The sequence below is a fragment of the Pelmatolapia mariae genome, linkage group LG14 (assembly GCF_036321145.2).
Source record: "Pelmatolapia mariae isolate MD_Pm_ZW linkage group LG14, Pm_UMD_F_2, whole genome shotgun sequence".
Lineage (NCBI taxonomy): Eukaryota > Metazoa > Chordata > Actinopteri > Cichliformes > Cichlidae > Pelmatolapia > Pelmatolapia mariae.
Genome location: NC_086239.1, coordinates 28,904,093 through 28,925,566, shown reverse-complemented (window position 1 = coordinate 28,925,566; position 21,474 = coordinate 28,904,093). Strand labels below are relative to the sequence as shown.

The following is a 21,474-nucleotide window of genomic DNA, read 5'->3' as shown; positions in this document are numbered from 1 at the left end:
GAATACCTCAGTCCTTTGGCACAGTCTTTGCCAACCAGAAAGGAGAAGCCAACCCCCTGGGTAACTCAAACAAAGGAAGCTGTATTAATACAACATAAACCAGAACTTTGACCTGGCAGTGTTGATATGTGTTCTGAGTCATTCAGATGAGTTACTGAAATCGTACTTCAAGGAACAAGGTAATTATTAAACCTCCCAACTTCGGTCAACCATCCCCCTCAACTTTTCTCCCGAAGAAAATAGAAAAAGGAATACGATACATATAGAAAAACTAGACCCTCGATGTTGATCAGTCATTTGGGGATGGGGGAAGGGGGTTCAGCATTCTGGTGAAAATTTTAGGGAGGCATGCAGGGGGCGTGAATGCCGCAAAGACACGTATGACGTATTTCGGCTCGTAGGACGTTCATGTATAGGCTACATACATTAAGAGCTTCGGGGTCACTGTGCTGCAGACTCGGAGTTATCTTCTTTATACTTGTGGTGCTTTCGTGCGTGTAGCAGGTTACCGGTGTCCGGGCTGTGATGGAGCGCTGGCGGGGCAGAGTGGCTCTGGTGACCGGAGCCTCGGTCGGGATTGGGGCGGCTGTAGCCGTAGAGTTAGTCCGACTCGGTATGAAAGTGGTGGGCTGCGCCAGGGACGTCGGGAAAATTGAGGTTTGTCCTGAAGTGAAAACTCCGTTGCTGAAGGGATTTAACGTATTTCGCAAAGTGTAGCTAACTGTTACTTTGTAACTAAGTGCAAAGTGATTAAACGCAAACTGACCGTATTACAAAGTACATGTTTAATATTACTTATATACAGAAGCTCTTCAGCTGTATTAGACTTAGAAAATAAGGGGGGGGGGGGGGGGGGGGGGGCTGGTTAGCCTATGTCTGCTGTTTGTTTGTTTTTCAATTGTTTTTGTTTGTTTCTTGTTTTTGTTTTTTTTAGCAACTACCGTAATCATGTAATTACACGCGCCATCCATTATAATGCACTAAAATCACATTTTGTGTAACAGGTTCATTAGCAGCTGACGCTAGTTTAGTCCTACACTGAAAAAAGGCACATTTTTGTGTGTTTGTTGCTTTGGTTAAATGGAAAATTCAATTATATTTTACAGTACTGTGCGAAAGTCTTGAACCGCATTTCTTTATTTTTTTTGTTTGCATGGTGCCAGGCTTTCTTTTAATTTTTTTTACGTGGTCCTACGTGGAACGGTTGTTCTCCCGGCTATCTGAAAGTCTTTAAAAGGTTTTCTTTGGACTCTCTTTTTAAAAACTCCAATTCCAATCCTGACCATTTTCAACAGAATCGTTTTGTTTGATGGTTGGTTTTGTATAATTTTGGTTTTTAAGGCACTCAAAACAGGTCTGTGAATCATTCAGGCATTAAAAAAGCACCTAAATGAGCCAGTGGTGTGATTACACATAACATCAAACTTAACAAAAAGCCCATTTTAAATTGTGTCTTTAGTATCATTTTGTTACTAGCAGTCTATCACAAAACACATATTTTTACCAACCATTTTAACCATGTACCCACATCCAAAGAGGAGCTTTGAATAACCCTGATGAAGATTGTCTTTAAGTTAGGTGGATAATGCTTAAAAGTTGCCAACAGTCTGCTGACTCAACAATTGAAGCATTTTACACTGGCGTCAACAGCAGCACAATACTACACCAGGAGTTTGAAATGAGTTTCCTTTTTGGTTTCAGAAACTGGCAGCAGAATGTCAGAGTGCCGGCCACCCTGGTGTTTTGGTGCCTTTCAAGTGCGATTTGACCAACGAGGAGGAGATTCTGTCTATGTTTGCTGCAATTAAAGAGCAGTACAAAGGCGTGGACGTGTGCATCAACAATGCTGGCTTATCTCATCCAGAACCTCTGCTAAGTGGCAAAACCAGCAGCTGGAAGAACATGATAGATGTAAGAGCTCATTAGCTTAAAAAAGAAAACAAAGAACACTTTGGTTTAATCTGCAACATTGTTTTGGTTTACTGTGTAACAAAGAAACATTCATGCAAATAGTTTCCTTACAGGTGAACGTTCTTGCACTAAGTATCTGTGCACGTGAAGCTTATCAGTCAATGAAAGAGCGAAACGTGGATGATGGACACATCATAAACATGAACAGGTGCAGTTTCATTTAGTGAAGGACAGTTTTTGACATATAGATCTGCTAGTTTAATCATCCATTTTCCCATATCTTATAATACAGCTGTGCTCACCATTCAGATTCTGATTATGAGCTTCCTTTGGTATAACTGCACAGTGGACTTTTTAGACAGCAAACATTTGGCTAACAGTAGAAGGACACATGAGGTATCAACAATAATGAGGTCTTTGTTCAGATAAAAATGTGACAAAGAAATCTGCTTAATTAAAGCCAAACAAGAGACCTCGTGTGGTCTGACCTGATTTAGACCTTTGTCTTGCCAAGGTCTTTTGAATCAGGCAAGAAACGTAGCCCAGAGACCATGCAGGAATCTGGTACCACTTATTAAAAAAAGAATTGCAATATTCTGAAAGGTAATTACAGGCTTATTGTCAAATGACACTACTACAGCCTTTACCTTCCCAGAAACCCTGCTTCATTCACCCAGCACGCACAATACCAAATCCTGGAAGATCCAGTGGAATACAGTGCCCATTATTTATTTATTTTCCTGGAAAACTAAGGTGGATAGTAAGAGAAAACCTGGTAACTGATCTCAGAGCAGTAAAAGCAGAGCAAGCAGCAGTTTGTCCAACATGCAGGTCTCTCATCTAAGACCAGCAGTCTTCATATTATTGCTTTCATTGGTCAACCAGAAATTCAGAACCAAAACATTTTCAGTTAACTTTGAAAAGAGGCAAAGACAAACAGTTGTTGTTCATCTGAGGCTGTATTTACCTAATTTAAAATATGTTAAAGACCAAGTCATTGTTGTACTAAGTCCTAATATTTAAAGGCTTAAAACTGAAAAAGATTGTATTTTCTTTTTCACATGTATGTGTGGGCTTTCGTTTTCCCTTTTCTTTTAGTACTAAGGGCTGAAATTAGACCAAAATCAGTTGATAGATGCTGACCTGATTAACAGCTTAGAAATCTTTTTCTGTCGCAGCTTGTGTGGGCATCAAGTCTTTTTGTTGGCTGATGCACATTTCTATTCTGCCACCAAGTACACTGTGACCGCACTGACTGAGGGCCTGAGGCAGGAGCTGCGTGCAGAAAACACCCATATCCGAGCTACAGTAAGGCTTTCACTCTAATCAGCTCCAAAGGATTTTAACGCCACTTTTTCTTCCTGAGGATACTTCCTGAAGTTCCCTCTTTATCCACTCTTCGTTGCAGTGCATTTCTCCCAGTGTGGTCGAGACAGAATTTATGTCACGGTTCTACCATGACAGTCCCGAAAAAGCAGCTGGTATATATGCTGCAGTCAAGGTAAAAATACTCTTACACTTCAAGTATTGTTGACAGGATTACTCAGATAGAAAGTATTTAATCACTTTTCACTTCTCTTACAGCCTATGAAGGCAATAGACGTGGCCAGTGCTGTCACATATGTGCTCAGTGCCCCTCCTCATGTTCAGGTTTGTGCTTTACTCTCATTTTCATGCTCTTTCATTTAAAGGCACTGCAGGTTCTCAGTCATCCAGGTCATGGTAATTTAAGGAGCTTAGAAGGGAAAGCGACTAGACTTCTTTAAGTTTCTTGAAGATCCACTATTGATCATGTGCATCATTGCATGAGCTAAGGTGTGAAAAAGGCTGTGAGTCATTATCAGCAGAGGTTTCGGGTGAAACCATTATGAGACATTGCCCTACTTATTGAGACCAACAAACACAAGACATAAGCGGGCGTTAAGGCGTCTGGGAGGGGATCTGAAAACTAGATTATAGGTGGCAGACAGTTGGTGTCCTAAGACCCCCCCCCCCCCCCCCCCCCTCCTCTGTTCAAGGATGGTGGTTCACATAGATCACTCCTCTTTCAACGCATCTGTCTTCTCTGTCAAAAATGTGAACATTGGCATCTTCAAAAGAGTGACCTTTATTCTTTAGATGCAGATGTACAGCTGAGTCTTCTCGACAGAACAAGACCTGTCTCCCGTTTTGAGATCATCTCCCAGATGCCTTAAAGTCCACGCACATGTTGTGAGGTTCACCCGAAACCTCTGCTTATAATGGCCCACATCCTTTTTCACACCCTGGCTCATGTGATGAGGCACATGATGAATAGTGGGTCAACGGCCCTCTTAAAGGACAGCCTCCCTTAGGGAGTAAAATCTTGGACTCTCCACCATTTCTTCTTAAAACTGAAGAATTTTCTTGGATGAGAGGTGAAATGTCTCCAAGTCTTTCTTTCCAAGCTCCTTAGAATTTTTACTGAAACTTTGCTCTTTTTGCATTTTAAATATCAGCAGTTTACTCACAATATAATAACATTTACATAACTTTTCTTTCAGATTGGAGACATTCACTTTGAGGGTGTGTAGCAGGTGTTTGTTTTCCTGGCAACCCCAGAGCAAGGGCCCAGTCCTGCCTTCACATTAGGGTAGCTGAAAGAAGAAGAAAGTTTCATTTTGCATTTAATGCTTGTAAAAGTCAATGGCAGTGATTAATCATAGCTTATTTAACCATTTAATTTAGTTTCTTTTTAGTCCAACTTATTCTACTCTATTAATAATCCCCTGCGATTTTGGAAGATGAGTGCAAAAGCAGCTCAGCTCTCACAGTTTTCATGAAGTGCATAAGCAGGTCTTTGCTGCAGGGTGTAGCCATTTGCCCACCACTACATTTCCTCAGAGTCTTTATCCCTGGTCTTGCTGGTCTACATTTTGTGGAATAAGGGATGAAGTGTCCTCATGCTGTTGGATCAAGCACGCCTGCATTCATGTGAAAAAGAAATTATGCCTTCCTTCAGTTGTAACGTTTCACATATCAGAACATAATGAGAAATTGCCTGGTCCATCTGATGAGCTGTGGATCAGGTTACTGTTACCACTTGGTCGAAAGAAGCCAGTTGAGGTGGTTCGGGCATCAAGACTGCTTAGACTACTGCTAACACAACCCAGCTCCTGATAAGAAGATGGATGGATGGATGGATGCAGTGAGCAACACATCTCAGATTTTGCAGTGTCATTATTTATTTAACAAAGATTAAGCCAAAATGCAAAATTAATACTTGAAAAATAAAGTAAGCTTGTTGAAGCATGTTTAGTAGCAATAACTTGAAGTAATTAATTTTCTCTATGATTTTATCTGTCCCATTGTTGTAAAGAAATTTTGACCCACTCTTCTTGATGGTCACTTCAGTCCATTGAGATCTGTGGGCACTCCTTTTTGCACATCTCTCAGCATTTCAATCAGGTTTTCTTCTGGTCATTGCAGCATTTTGATTTTCTTTTTGTAACATTGTGTTGTTGACAGATTGTCTCACATTTCACTGTAGGATACTTAAGTATACAGAGGAGTTCGTGACTGCAAAGTGCCGAGGTCCTGTGGCTGCAAAACAAGCCTTAATTATCATATCTCAAGCACTGTGCTTGAGGTCTTTATGAAATGTGTTGTGAGTAGTTTTCACCATATTTGTATTCAAGTGTTGAGAAAAGAGGATTTTACCATCAGTGTTAGTTTATTGGTCTCTTTGAAGTTGCACCGTGACCTCCTGAAATAAACAGCTGACACGTTTTAGTCGTTTGCTAGCTTTAGAAACGTGGTGACTTTAGCTAGTCTTGAAATAACTTTGTCTACAATGTTTGTACTGACATTTTTCACTAACATATATTAAAAATAATTTATAGGAAAATATGTTGTTCTCCTCTGAGTTGTTATTATACATACTCACTTTAGTTCAGCCTGAAATAACTTAGCTTTCAGAAAAACTTCTGTGATCTTCAGAGGGTGAACTTGCTGATGTTTGTGAGCCCACGAGAGAGCCCTGGCTGACCAGCCAAATGTTAAAAAAGAAAATGCCCACATAGTTTGTGTTTTATTCACACTGAGTAAATACACAAAAACAATAATTTTAACAACGTAAAGTTGGACTTTAATGCACAATAAGGTAAGTTTAGGTGTTTCCGCTCCCTTAAGAAATATTGTGTAACCTTAAATCAAGCACAGTGTAACAGCCGGTCTTTTTAGCGCCTCTTACTGGCAGATGAGGTGACCTGAAGGAGCAGTGGCGAGACAGTTGTTATTATTGTGAAGCAGTTATCAAAATAAACTGTAATGCTTATGGTCACAGAGACTTAAAACTTCATGAATACATTCCCACTTAAGCCATACTATTTGTTTGCTGTTGCACAGACTTTGAGTCATGGCTTCTACGTCGTATCTTTGAGTTTACGGAGCAAATACGCAGTGGGAGTTTCATTTGTGAAAGGTCTGTCTGTTCTGTTAGTAGCTGATATGTTTTAACTTCAGGTAAAGTGAAAGATATGCGATACTGTCAATTAAATGTGAGTAAGGCTATGATCGGTTGAAGTATGTAATCGCAGTGACAGAACTGATACTACTGCTTTCTGCGGTTTGCAACTGATTTACGTGAACGCCGCATACGCCGAGACGGATGACGTATTGATAGTGCGACGTTTGCGGTTCGCGGGTGCTTGACATTTCCAGGGCTCACTGTGCTGCAGGCTCAACGTCCCTTTCTTCATACTTGTGGTGTTTTCGTGTGTGTTGCAGTTACCGGGCTGTCATGGAGCGCTGGCGGGGCAGAGTGGCTCTGGTGACCGGAGCCTCAGTCGGGATTGGGGCGGCTATAGCCGTAGAGTTAGTCCGGCTCGGCATGAAAGTGGTGGGCTGTGCCAGGGACGTCGGAAAGATTCAGGTTTGCTCTGATATAGAAACTCAAACTTTCTGCAAAGAGTAATTTAATGTAAACCGCACAGTAAATGTTGCTGTTTATTGTTGGCTTTATGCAGAAAATTTGCAGCCGTGTCACTTTGGTAAACGCTAACTGTGCTCGTTCTACTTGTGTCAAGCCAGCCTCCAGTTCGAGACTTGCAGTCAAGCCAGCCTCCAGTTTATTTTCTGTTCCCTGTGTATTCAAAGTATTACGGGAAGGGATGTGGAAACCGGATTTCAAAATAAAAGCCAACTTCGAGTGAATTAACAGATATGTTAAGAACATAATAACATATAATTTAGGCTTTTTTCTTTAGTATGATTTTACCTTTCAAAATAATGGCCCTTTGAAATTGCAGATATTTGATTTAATCTTCTAACGATTCAAAATGCTCAAAAATGGAAAGTTCTTGTTTCCACAGGGTAATTTCACTTTAGATCAACAGTATACAACCCCACAGTGATACCATATCAATATCAAGTTATTCTGATTTTGCTTTCAAAAATAAAAGCCTTTTCAAATGGCCCATATTTCACCGACTCTTTTAACGATTTCAAAATGCTCTAAAATGGAAAATTCCTGTTTCCACAGGGTAATTCCACTTTAGATCAACAGTATACAACCCCACAGTGATACCATATCAATATCAAGTCATTCTGATGTTGCCTTCCAAAATAAAGGCCTTTTCAAATTGTCCATAATTGACCTAACTTTCAGTGATTTCAAAATGCTCTAAAATGGAAAATTCCTGTTTCCACAGGGTAGTTCCACTTTAGATCAACAGTATACAACCCCACAGTGATACCATGTCAAGATCAAGTCATTCTGATGTTGCCTTCCAAAATAAAGGCCTTTTCAAATTGCCCGTAGAACCTACTCTTTTAATGATTTCAAAATGCTCTTAAATTGAAATTTGCTATTTCCACAAGATGAATCCATGTTAGGTCAAACGTATCCAACCCCACTATGATACCATATCAATTTTGAGTCAGGCTGATTTTGCTTTCCAGTATAAAAGACTTTTGAAATTGACCATAAAAGATATACTCTTTTAACGATTTCAAAATGCTCTTAAATTAAAATATGCTGATTCCACAGGATAATTCCACTTTAGATCAACAGTATCCAACCCGACAGTAAAACCATGTAAATTTCAAGTTGGTCTGATTTTGCCTTTCAAATTAATGGCCCATCGAATTTGCCCATATGTGATATACTCTTTCAATTATTTCAGAATGTTTTAAAAATGAAAATTGCTGTTTCCACGGGATAATTTCACTCAAGATCGACAGTGTACACTATCACAGGGATATCAAGTCAATTTCAAGTCGCCTTGATTTTGACTTTCAAAGTAATGGCCCGTTGAAATTGCCCATGTATGACCCACTCTTTCACTGACTTCAGAATCCCATTAAAAGCAAAGTTGCTGTTTCCACAAGATCATTTCACTCTACATTGACAGTATACAACCCCACAGATTTATCACATCAATATCGTAATTATAATTGTTTATTTGGTACTTTTAATAATTAAACGCAGATGCTGTTAACAGGACAATTACTATTTCCACTAAGTAATTGGAGTTCATGCAAACCATACACAACCCCTACAGTGGTAACATCTCAATCTCAAATCAATCTCTTTTGCATTTCAGAGTAAAAGCCTTTAGGAGCTTGTCTTTCCATAACTTCAGAATGGCATTAAATGGAAAGTTCCAGCTTCCACGAATTAATACCAGTTCATGCCAACACATATCATTGCATATAATCTATAATAACAGTGGAGTCGGAACAGTTTTTATAAAAAACCAGAGGTGCCAGACAATGCCTTCCATACAAAAACAATAATTACAATAATTTTTCTGATCACAGAGAAAAATTCATAGCTCATCTGCTATTTGTATGAGAATTGAAAAGCCCCCATGCTGCTCAGTAATGTTCCAGAAATGCTGTTCCCGAACCTGACAAAGTTGTGTTGTTTCTGTCGAACCAGCTCTGTTTTCTCTATATTCAAATTTTTAACTTTGTAATCATATGCACTAGAGCTGATTTAACAGCTAAAAATTTTACTTTACCATGTGCTTGGTTAGCACTGTTGCCTCACAGCAAGAAGGTCCTGAGTTCAATTCCACCATCAGGCCGGGGTCTTTCTGTGTGAAGTTTGCATGTTCTCCCCGTGTTTGCGTTGGTTTTCATTTTCCTCTCCATTTTCCTCCCACAGTCCAAAGACATGCAGTTTGTGGGGATAGGTTAATTGATTAATCCAAACTGCCCATAGGTGTGAATGTGAGCGCAAATGATTGTCTGTCTCTGTGTGTTAGCCCTGCAACAGACTGGCGACCTGTCCAGGGTGTACCTTGCCTCTGGCTATATGTACCCTGCGTCTCCCTGGGATATGCTCCAGCACCCCCCACATCCCTGGATAGTATAAGTGGAAGAGAATGGATGGATGAAGCTAACTGATTCTACAGTATTTATAAAATTCTTCAGTTGCAGAAATTAATATTAGACTTCTTTTTAAGGACCTTTTCAACATTTTCATTTTATACATGTTTACATGAAGCAGTATTGTTTGGAAACACTAGAGATTTTGTTCCAGTCCATTGCTATTGCTATTTATCTTTTATCTATATATTTATCTATGACACTAGATCACACGAATCAATTAGCTAAACTAAAATCATAATGCCATGGTGACCTGTAATATTCGGCTTCAAAATTCAAACATAACACAATTACCAAAGGCTTTCGAAACATGGTGTCTAACCAGATACTTGCTGAAAACAACATTGCCTTGGCCATGGTGTGAGTCAGTAGATGTTTTAAATTGCAGTCTCAGATAAATGAGAATTTGGCTCCCTGGCACTTTCATCTCGCATGATGGCATTTGGCTGGTTCTTAAACCGTGATGGTGTTGACTTCATCAATACAGGAGCCAGACAAAATAAGTTCCATAACACAAGCATCTTGTCTGGCTTCAGAAACAGATTGTGGATTTTACTGGGCTAGTCCTGAGAACACTGGCTGATACCACCATCACCTGTAACCTTCCTTGCCCTGGTCTAGTTTCTCAAGTTGTATGTAGCATAACCAGGCCAGAGGTCATAGTCAAGTTGGGGGTGTTTGTCAGGTTTAAAGCCACAAAATACAGTCAAGGAAAAGGATCAACACATGATTAAATAATCAAAGGCTTAGTGATGTTTGAAGACCATTGCTTGGTGTGGAAGAGGAAATGGAGAGCTGCAAACTGAATCCTTTTGAGAATTTTATAAACCTCATATACTGTATATTAAGGCTGCTGACTGGTTGCCTGTCCCCTTAATCCCAGTAATGATCTTTATTAATTCCTGTGCATCCATCATGCCTTTTTACTGACATTTGAGCTCCAGGCACTGATATTGTATTAGTTATTGAATATCAGTGGCTTTGCCCTTTCATATCTTTGATCCTCAGTTTTCCCAGAAAATAAAGAAATTACAAAACAGCTTGTAAAACATTTCCAGGGCAATTATTTTTAAATCCAAAATAAGAAAGACTTGATTTTCACAGTGTACAACTTTGAGGGAGTATATTATTGATTTAGAGAAAAATTAGTCCATAGGAACAGGGATTTTCTATTTAACAGCATTCTGAAGTCACCAAAAAGTATGGTCACCAACTCCACTGTTAGATTATATGCAATGATGTGTGTTGGCATGAACTGGTATTAATTCGTGGAAGCTGGAACTTTCCATTTAATGCCATTCTGAAGTTATGGAAAGACAAGCTCCTAAAGGCTTTTACTCTGAAATGCAAAAGAGATTGATTTGAGATTGAGATGTTACCACTGTAGAGGTTGTGTATGGTTTGCATGAACTCCAATTACTTAGTGGAAATAGTAATTGTCCTGTTAACAGCATCCGCGTTTAATTATTAAAAGTACCAAATAAACAATTATAATTACGATATTGATGTGATAAATCTGTGGGGTTGTATACTGTCAATGTAGAGTGAAATGATCTTGTGGAAACAGCAACTTTGCTTTTAATGGGATTCTGAAGTCAGTGAAAGAGTGGGTCATACATGGGCAATTTCAACAGGCCATTACTTTGAAAGGCAAAATCAAGGCGACTTGAAATTGACTTGATATCCCTGTGATAGTGTACACTGTCGATCTTGAGTGAAATTATCCAGTGGAAACAGCAGTTTTCATTTTTAAAACATTCTGAAATAATTGAAAGAGTATATCACATATGGGCAAATTCGATGGGCCATTAATTTGAGAGGCAAAATCAGACCAACTTGAAATTTACATGGTTTTACTGTCGGGTTGGATACTGTTGATCTAAAGTGGAATTATCCTGTGGAATCAGCATATTTTAATTTAAGAGCATTTTGAAATCGTTAAAAGAGTATATCTTTTATGGTCAATTTGAAAAGTCTTTTATACTGGAAAGCAAAATCAGCCTGACTCAAAATTGATATGGTATCATAGTGGGGTTGGATACGTTTGACCTAACATGGATTCATCTTGTGGAAATAGCAAATTTCAATTTAAGAGCATTTCGAAATCATTAAAAGAGTAGGTTCTACGGGCAATTTGAAAAGGCTTTTTTTTTTGGAAGGCAAAATCAGAGTGACTTGATCTTGACATGGTATCACTGTGGGGTTGGATACTGTTGATCTAAAGTGGAATTACCGTGTGGAAACAGCAATTTCCCATTTTAGAGCATTTTGAAATCATTAAAAGAGTCGGTCAATTATGGGCAATTTGAAAAGGCCTTTATTTTGGAAGGCAACATCAGAATGACTTGATATTGGTATGGTATCACTGTGGGGTTGTATACTGTTGATCTAAAGTGGAATTACCCTGTGGAAACAGCAATTTCCCATTTTAGAGCATTTTGAAATCATTAAAAGAGTCGGTCGTATATGGGCAATTTGAAAAGGCTTTTATTTTTGAAAGCAAAATCAGAATGACTTGATATTGATATGGTATCACTGTGGGGTTGTATACTGTTGATCTAAAATGGAATTACCCTGTGGAAACAGGAATTTTCCATTTTAGAGCATTTTGAAATCACTGAAAGTTAGGACAATTATGGACAATTTGAAAAGGCCTTTATTTTGGAAGGCAAGATCAGAATGACTTGATCCTGACATGGTATCACTGTGGGGTTGTATACTGTTGATCTAAAGTGGAATTACCCTGTGGAAACAGGAATTTTCCATTTTAGAGCATTTTGAAGTCATTAAAAGAGTCGGTGAAATATGGGCAATTTCAAATTGCTGTGGTTGGATAGTGATGATACAAAATGCAACTACTCTTTGGAAATATGACTTTTGCTTTTAAGAGCATTCTGAAGTCATTGAAAGAGTAGTTCAAAAATGAAAATTCACAGGGCTTTTACTTTGAAATCCAAAGTAAGATGGCCTTGATATTGACAGGGCGCTAATAGTGAACAAGCCTAAATTATATGTTATCATGTTCTCAAAATATCTGATAATTCACTCGAAGTTGGCTTTTATTTTGAAATCCGGTTTCCACATCCATTCCCGTAATACTTTGAATAGACGGGGAACAGAAAACAAACTGGAGGCTGGCTTGACTGCAATGCTGGAATTGGAGGCTGGCTTCTTGTATAGCGCTTTTCTACTCTACAACACTTTAGTCGTCTTGTTAAACAGCTTGCGCACAAAATAATTCCAACTAACTGTCACTCATGCTACTTTCAACAGAAAGTGATATTATATGAGAAACACAGAATATGACGACAGTTTTATGTTAAAATGGCATTTGTGCAATTTATTTTACCTTAAGACTTTGGCCAATGATTATTCAGATGGCAGAGATTCAAGTTGGCATAACATCTGAACACAGATCCGTAAGCTTACTGTTTATAGATGGTATGCACTGCTCTTTGTGGTGATATGCAAAGTGAAAACTCAAATCTATTTATTTGGACTAACTTTATATAAATCTAACATTTGAACGATTTTTACATACATTAAACACAGATGGGATTCTGAAGTGTTTCCTGTTTGGTTTCAGAAACTGGCAGCAGAGTGTCAGAGTGCCGGTCACCCTGGTGTTTTGGTGCCTTTCAAGTGTGACTTGAGCAAAGAGGAGGAGATTCTGGCCATGTTTGCAGCGATCAAAGAGCAGCACAAAGGTGTGGACGTGTGCATCAACAACGCCGGCTTGGCTCACCCAGAGCCGCTGCTAAGTGGCAAAACCAGCGGCTGGAAGAACATGATGGATGTAAGAGCTCAGATCTTGGTTTACATTGATGTGACATTCAATTCAATAAAACTTTATTGATCCTGAAGGTTGACCCCGAAGGAAATTGGGTAGGGTGAGTGGTTTTCAAGTAAAACATTGAACTGAAATAACAAATGTGACAAAGGTCACCCATCAGTGATTTTACTGCTGTGGTATTGTTTAAACATTAACACTTTCAAACAGTTTTAAACAGAATTCAAAGTTGCTTAAAAACCTTTGGTACCCCTTGTTGTTGTGCAAGATTTCTGTTTGTTTTCTTGCAGGTGAACATCCTTGGGTTGAGTATTTGCACGCGTGAGGCGTATCAGTCAATGAAAGAGAGAAACGTGGATGATGGCCACATCATAAACCTAAACAGGTGCATTTTTATTTGCTTGTGCAAGCTTCTGAAGTGAAAAACTGCTGAATTAATAAGAACACACATATGTTTTCATGTTCGCATGTTCTCTATTCAGATTGTGAATATGATATTAATTTTGCAACACTGCACAATTTTTTATTTTTAAATGGCCGACATTTTCTAACATCGAAAGAAAACAAGTGAAAGGAGGGCAGGACTTTTACATTATAATGAACTTCATCACATTCAAGCCAGATAAGTTTACACAATGCTGCCTGTCAGTGCAGTTGTGCTGAGGGATGTATTACGGATGAAGTTCAACACAGCCAGGCTTTCTTTAGATTAGCTGGCTCAGCAAAACCTAAAGCCCCATTATGGAAGTAACGGTTGTCACAATGGTGATTATCAACTTTCTCTGTTGAGTGGGACTTTCTGCTTCATGCACTGAGCACACTTACTTAAAAACAGGCGTTTTGTTGACGATAAGTGTAAGAAGTGTGTGAATGTGTGTGTGAATGGGTGGATGACTGGATATGTAAAGCGCTTTGGGGTCCTTAGGGACTAGTAAAGCGCTATATAAATACAGGCCATTTACCATTTAATGTTAAAATAGTGATTAAAAATTGCTAAAGAAAAAAAAAATCTATACCAGCAAAATGCAACACTTCCATATAAGACAAAAGCATATTGCTGCAAATGTTGGGATTTGGCACAAAGAGCAGTAAAATAAACATTTCAGTTTAATTAAATTATTTTATCATTGAGTTCCCTCTTGGTGCCGCCTATTGTCCCACAGGCTAACACAGGAGACATGGAAATTTCTTTATGTTGTCAATATATCAAAGGGAAACTAATTTGATTGCTTGAACAAAGATTCTTGGTGTGCGTTCTGCTGCACTTCCAGCAGAATCAAAGTTAATAACAAATCAGCAAACTAATACATGTACATTCCCATGACAATGCAATGCTTCCTTGATTGGTTTTCATAAAGTTCAGCTTAAAAACTTGGACATATAAAACATTTTCCCCCAGCAGAGAATCTGTATTTCACTTAAAACATGCTATGAATTAAAAAAAAAAAAAGAAAAGAAAGAAATCAACTAAAGCATGGTGCTACCAGTCAATTTTTAGATGAAAACTCAGAACATAACCTGCTCTTTCTGTGGTTATTTGGCCAAGTTAGAGAGAAAATTGTGCCTTTATGCTCAAGCCTCAGTTCGCTAAGCCATTAATCTGGCTTCATAGAAAACCCGTCTGGCACCCTTTTCAATGAGGAATCTTCTCCAGTTATCCAGAAATCTTGACTCAGATGAAACGCAGGCATCATTTTTGAAGAAGCCAGGTTGTGTTTCTCCTTTTTTCACATTGCATCACCACAGCACATAGCTTCGCAGGCTTGAATTGACAGAATTTTACCTCAGACGCCGTTTCTTATGTAACACCTAATAGGGCTGTGCAATGACCAAAATCTCTATCCCATATCTCTCATATCTCATATAAGACATTTATCATCCTGACAACAATATATATCACAAAAATTTTACGTTTTCTGTAATTTCTGTGAATCTCGGGGAACTCGACTTGCGTGAAGTGTCTTCAGCTAGGCGTCGTGTACCTGGAGTCGAGTGTTTTGACCGATGCATGAAGCAATACATTTTTAGACACAAGTTGTAACGGCCGCCATTTTCATTTTGAGTATTTATTACATGGCGTGTTGCTGGGAAAAGCCTGTTTTTTAACGTTTGAGTCTAAGGTTTATTTTAAGCACCTGACGGCTCTCTCCATAATCTTTTACGTGATTCTTGCGTAGGTGGTTAAAGAGGTTTGCCGTGTTTGAGTCTGAGGTGGGGACCGGTTTCCTGCATAATTTGCATAGTACAGTTTTCTGGTCCATGTCAGACTTTTCATAACCAAACCATGTCCATGCTACAGAGGTAACCCCTCGTTTAGAAGTAAGGTCCTCAATTTGTTTTGAGTGGTCTTTCTGTTTGTCATCATTTCAGTTTATTTTGAAAAATCTCAACAGGATCTTGAGCTTTATTGTAAAAGGTTTATGTGGAAAATAAACAAGCGGATGACGGAGCCACACACTGGGTTTACCGTCGTAGCTGCTAACAACAACATGTAAAAACAGTCGCTTGTCCGTCCGTAGTGTGGTTATTTTAAATATAAGAGAAAGAGAGAACTTTAAGAAATTAATATAGCAATATAGCATGCTCACTACAGTGAGCATCAAAATGATGAAAAAATATTGCCGTAAACAGTTTATTTTGACACCATGAAACAAACGATAGCGTAATATGAAACGATAGACGTTTTCATATCATCAGCCGATATATATCGTTATATCGAACAGCCCTAACACCTGAACGATTTCTGTTTTCTGTAGGGATCGAACCTTTTTTGCACTGAAACAGCCATCATTTTGCTTTGACAAAATGCCTGTTATTACAACATTTACACATTTGCAAAATAACTGAGTCCAGATTTTAAAGACCTCACTGAGGCCAGTGTTTATTCATCTGCAGGATAAACCATAAAATGTTAAAATGTTCATAAAACTGTGCTAAATAAAGTGACATCTCCAATTATTTTGGCCAACCAGAACCCAAACTAATATGAAAGCTGAAGGAAATTTTAGACTGGAAATCGGTATCAAAATATTAAATCCAGATTTTGGACTTAATTCTTTGAGTATAGAACAGTTTTTGCAGCTTTGGACCTCAGCTTCTGTGTGCCACAGAAGTTCTTGCATCATTCAGTCAGACTTGCCTTTTAAGAGAAGAACTTTTAATGTTGTTTCTGCTGACCTGCTCAGGTTTGTAATCTGTTTGATGTTGCAGTATGTCCGGTCATCGTGTGCTTCCCAGTGCAACTACGCATTTCTACACCGCCACCAAGTTCGCTGTAACCGCTCTGACTGAGGGCCTGAGGCAGGAACTGCGTGCAGAAAAAACTCATATCCGAGCCACGGTAAGGCTTTAAAATACACCGTAACCAGGTCATAAAGTGCTAGTATAATTCATAATGCTAGTAACAGTTGCTATGAGACACATAAACAGTACTTCCAGGAGTTCCCTCATGATCTTTTTTTTTTTTTTTTTTGCAGAGCATTTCTCCTGGTTTAGTGGAGACTGAATTTGGTCAACGGCTCTTCAAGGATGATCCCGATAAGGCTGCCGGTCTATACTCAGAATATAAGGTAAAGGGATCATTCCTACAATTAAAGTATCGTTAATATGATTACTCAAGTAAAGAGTATTCAGTCACTTTTCACTTCTCTGACAGCCTCTGGAAGCAAAAGATGTTGCCAGTTCTGTTGTATATGTGCTCAGTGCCCCTCCTCATGTTCAGGTTTGTGCTTCGCTCTTGTTTTTATGCCTGTTATTGTGTCTTATTAAGACTTTCCTGTTTTACATTTTAACTTTGACTCATAATAAGACAACGTTCACGTAACTTTTGTTTCAGATTGGAGACATTCAGATGCGAGGGACAGAGCAGGTGTCTTAGAGCTGCACCACGAGACCCTCTCAAACTATACAATGACAAATTTCACTTCTTTACAAAATTTTAAAAGATAATGACTTGATACGATCATGAAACAATTTTATGGTGATTTTATTTTTCACAAATGTATAAAATAAAAAACAATCTTCAGGGGAAATTTGTTGCATTTCTTTTTTTAATTGCATTAAGGGGTGTCTGATTTTTGATAAAACCTTAATGGTTTAAAAACCATGTCTGAACCTTAAGTATAAATGTACTTGAAAAATTAAGCATTAGTAGTATTAATGAGGTATAGCAAGATAATTGTACAAATTTTAGAAAAACAAAATGCAAAAATAAATAGTAAATATATTTATGTAATATTAATAAGTGACACATCACAAATACATGTAAATAATTAAATAAAATGGTGAACCTACTGACTCATTGTTATTCTTAAGCTGTGGTTTTGATTACTAATTGCCTGAGTTTCATTATTTTTGTTTCTGTCAGTATTCCAGCATTGTACATTCTGTTTTATATTTAAAATGATAAGTCGTCTTAGAGGTGGATTCTTTGTGTTTTAGTTGACTGTAGCCTCCCATATGTTTCTCTGTGCTGTGTGTTTTTGTCACAGCGCCGTGTCTAGTTGGTTACTTTCGGCTTTACTTTGGGAGTTGTCTCTTGTGCTTTGCCTTCCGTTTTGTTTTCCCATGTCCTCGGTTTGCTTGTGTGCTCTGTTGTGTCACACTGTGTTCCAGCTCGCTTTGTTCCTAATGTGCTTCCTGCTGGTTTCTTGTGTGTTTAGTTATTCATATTCTGGGTCAGCCACAATAAAGGCGCACATTTTGTTTATTCCAAGTGCATCCCAGCAGTCTACATTTGGGTCATTTTCTCCTGCAAAGTTAGATCTGAGCCAATCACAAGACTTCTGGAGCAATGCCCTTTGGACAGCGAGCAAAGTGGAGATGTTTGGCTGTAATCCGCAGCACCACATTTGGCAAAAACCAAACACCTCACATCGACTGTCAGCACAGTGGTGCAGGGGTGATGGTTTGACTTGTTTTGCATCCACAAGAGCTGGGCACTTTGCAGTCATTGAGTTGACTGTGAGCCCCTCCCTATACCAAAATATTCTAGAGACAAAGGTGAGGTCATCAGTTTGACTGCTTAAAGCTTGGCTGAAACTGGGTCACGCAACGGGTTGATTTATGATCAGCGAGTCCACAACAGAATGACTGAAAGAGAAAAGAATTAAGGTATTGCAATGATCGAGTCCAGACCTGGACTTGATTAAAATGCTGTGGCATAAACAAATGTCATCTTTTTTGAAACTCTGTAACTAGACTTCATTTTTTTTTTTTTTTTTAAATCCCCTCTCTCTCCTGCGGGTAGTCTATCCTTAAAGCTCGGGTCCTCTACCAGACCCTGGGAGCTTGAAGGTGCGCTCTTCTAGGACTGTGCTCTTCTGAACAGAGGTCTCTCATATTGTTCCCGGGATCTGCTGGAGCTACTCGCCTAGCTTGGGGGTCACTGCACCAAGTGCTCCGATTACCACTGGGACCACTGTTAGCTCCACCCTCTACATCTTCTCGAGCTCTTCTCTAGCTTCTCTAGCGTGTGCCTTCTTCCTGATGATGTTGTCATCCCGTATCGCTACGTCTATCACTATGGCTGTCTTTTTCTTCTTGTCTACCACTACTATGTCCAGCAAAATGTTGAGATTACTTCCAGTCAGAATTTTACTTTAAACCTAAATACAGCAGGGGGATGAATCATTTGGGGCTTGCAACCCTTTTAGCATCCACACTAGACACACAACCTGTTTATCTTACATTCTCTTCAATGAACACAGTGTCTGTTCTAACATCAGGTTTCTTATTTCATTCCACACTGCCAGAATCTGTATCCCCCATGCAGTGTTGGGGAGTAACGGAATACATGTACGCCGTTACTTATTTAAAATACAAAATATAAGTAACTGTATTCCGTTAGTTACCGTTTAAAAGGGTGGTATTTAGAATACAGTTTCTTTATTGAAATAAAGGGATTACACGGCGGTCTTTTCCTGTTTCATATGTTAGGCTCTCTATTTTTGGTAATTCCACACCGGTGGAAACCCAAATAAAACACGCATTAAGAGGCTCAAATGCCTGTGTCTCAATCTCGCGTCTCATAATGACGTGAAGAAATATTTTTTTTAATGATTTAATATGAAGGCAATAGCAGAGTGTTACAGGCATAGCCCTAAAGAATGTAGCCTCATGGGCAGTGTAGTCCGTGCTGCAGGGAGAATGGACTGCCATACCCGTTATGTGTCTGTGAGCGAGGGAGGGAGAAAAAGGGCAGTGGAAAAGTACAACTTGTCACCGAGCAGAAACAGGAGCTGGAAGCATGTAAATATAATAATAACCACTGCAGCCAAAAAGAGTGCCTGACGAGCCCAGTTGTAAGTAAGCTATTAAGACTCGACTGTACACTGTGTTCGTGTTTTCCTCCAAAACAATAAGTTCCGCTGGAGCAGCCTTTCAACGCCTCTCTCTGTCTCTTGCAAGCAAAGTTGACCCGGACAACAAAGTAAAGCTATTTTTCGGCTACGAGCCCGACACGGAACGCTACGTACTAGCCAGAGCCGCGGACCTGTTTTATATACACGCGGAATAGTTTTCTATACGAGATCGCTGCAAAAAGTGCAGCCTTACCTAATGTCCACCCTACTGTTACTCATTTTATATTAAGATTTAAAAATCTAGTTGGTATTGGTATGGCGAGTAGCCTTCAGTAATAGTAATAAATCACACAGCAATAGTACATTCATTAGTTTAAAAAAAGCATGATAATATATTAAGTAATCCAAAGTATTCAGAATACGTTACTCTCATTGAGTAACGTAACAGAATACGTTACAAAATACATTTTGGGGCATGTAATCTGTAGTGGAATACATTTTAAAAGTAACCTTCCCAACACTGCCCCCATGTCATATTTTAATTTAAGATTATGATTAGTTAATGCTCTTGATCTTGTCTTTCTTGGACAGGATCAGCCCACAGCCATCTTCTATTTGGGGGGGAACAGCTGCCCTCATTCTTGTCATTCAGCTACAGAAATCTGTTTTATGTGATATACAAACTCAAAGCTATAATCTGTTTACTTACAATAACTTTACGTACACAAAGGTCCTATGCAGTCCTAAAGGCTGATCTGAGGAGCATTTCTGACACAGACACCTCTAAGACTACTTATCATTTTAAGTATAAAATACATTACATTACAATACAAAGCTGGCTTTGTTCAATTAGTGCCTCTGCTAAATGGAAAAACCAGCAGCTGGGTCATGGTCATGGTGGCCCCTTAGATCTGGTTAGCAGTTAAATGTTAGCAGTGTAAATCGCATTCTTCTGCAACAAGTCTGGACATCGTGTAGTTTCCCACTCTCACATACATTAATCACATAATCTCAGTTTCTGTGAGACACCTGCACAACTGTTGCGAGTTTCCTCAGTATCCCCTCTTTTTTGCAGTGCGTTTTTTCTGGTTTAGTGGAGACTGAATTTGCTCCATGACTCTACAAGGACAATCCCGATAAAGCTGGTGCAAGCGACAGAGCAGCCCTTATATAACTACACCCTGTCAAATAATGTACTGAAAATGTTTTACTTCTTTACTACATTTATGAAGATGATTTTAACTTGTCATTAAACAGTTTTATGAAGTTGTTATAGACATTTACTAAGGTATGAATTAATCAAATAATTATTTGGGGAAGAACTTTGTTGTACTTTACTATCTCATTGCATTTCAAGGATGTTTGTTAAAAACATTAAACCTCAAGTGTGAAAATATATATTTCAGTATCAAAAAAGTATTGCTAAAATAGTAATATATTTAGCTTAATAGTGAAATTGGGTGGAGGGTGGGGGGGGATACATAAATCAGTGGTAAAATAGCTCAAATATATTTCTATAATGTCCATTCCACATTACTAATACCTGCAAATAAGTGAACAAAACAATCCTAAAAATATTAGCACAAATCCATCCATCTTTATCGTTATATATAAACTCAACTTTTCCTGTGTCCGTTTCAAAGTAGAAGCACATTAGATGATGCAAAGGAATGTCTAGCCAGTGCTGAAATAAATACTAATACTAGATGTGACTCTTAAAAGTGAAATTAAATTTAAGTCGAAGTTTTACTTGCTTTTGATCAATTTGAGCAATCTGAATTCTCTTGAAGTATTTAATTACAACAACAGAGCTGATTTATCTGTTTTCCTATGTTTGCACCTGACTTTAATGCAGCACACAGACGCGTTTTAGAGCGTGGGACATAGAGTGGCACCAGAGTACACTCAGGAGGAGGAGTTCAGCTGTGCTACAGTGCTGCAGCCTCGGTGTCTCTCAAAGTAGGCGAAAAGTGGTCGATTGGGCGGAGAATTGGAACTTTGTTTGAGAGCAAAGGGAGCCTGGAGTTATGTTTGAGTTGTTTATATAAATGCTTCATATCACAGGACACTCGTCACTCACGCCCTCTTCATACTTGTGATTCTTTCCTTGTTCTTTCG

The 21,474-nt window shown here is 38.8% G+C and overlaps 2 protein-coding genes across 3 annotated transcripts; both read left to right on the top strand.

The window, feature by feature from the left end:
* Positions 1-411: 411 nt before the first annotated feature.
* LOC134641125 (dehydrogenase/reductase SDR family member 11-like) lies at positions 412-5,759 on the top strand. The gene is made up of 7 exons (XM_063493356.1): positions 412-657; positions 1,702-1,911; positions 2,025-2,119; positions 3,090-3,219; positions 3,320-3,412; positions 3,496-3,561; positions 4,434-5,759. Exons 1-7 carry the CDS (start codon positions 526-528, stop codon positions 4,461-4,463), a joined length of 756 nt encoding a protein of 251 aa, XP_063349426.1. The 5' UTR covers positions 412-525; the 3' UTR covers positions 4,464-5,759.
* A 795-nt stretch (positions 5,760-6,554) lies between these two features.
* On the top strand, positions 6,555-21,316 carry LOC134640527 (dehydrogenase/reductase SDR family member 11-like). 2 transcript variants are annotated; one of them, XM_063492389.1, is made up of 7 exons: positions 6,555-6,802; positions 12,851-13,060; positions 13,345-13,439; positions 16,265-16,394; positions 16,531-16,623; positions 16,710-16,775; positions 16,890-20,805. In XM_063492389.1, exons 1-7 carry the CDS (start codon positions 6,671-6,673, stop codon positions 16,929-16,931), a joined length of 768 nt encoding a protein of 255 aa, XP_063348459.1. In that variant the 5' UTR covers positions 6,555-6,670; the 3' UTR covers positions 16,932-20,805. The 2 variants fall into 2 exon arrangements, with proteins under 2 accessions (XP_063348459.1, XP_063348458.1); XM_063492388.1 differs by lacking the exon at positions 16,890-20,805 and adding an exon at positions 21,212-21,316 and having other exon boundaries at positions 6,561-6,802.
* Positions 21,317-21,474: the final 158 nt, after the last annotated feature.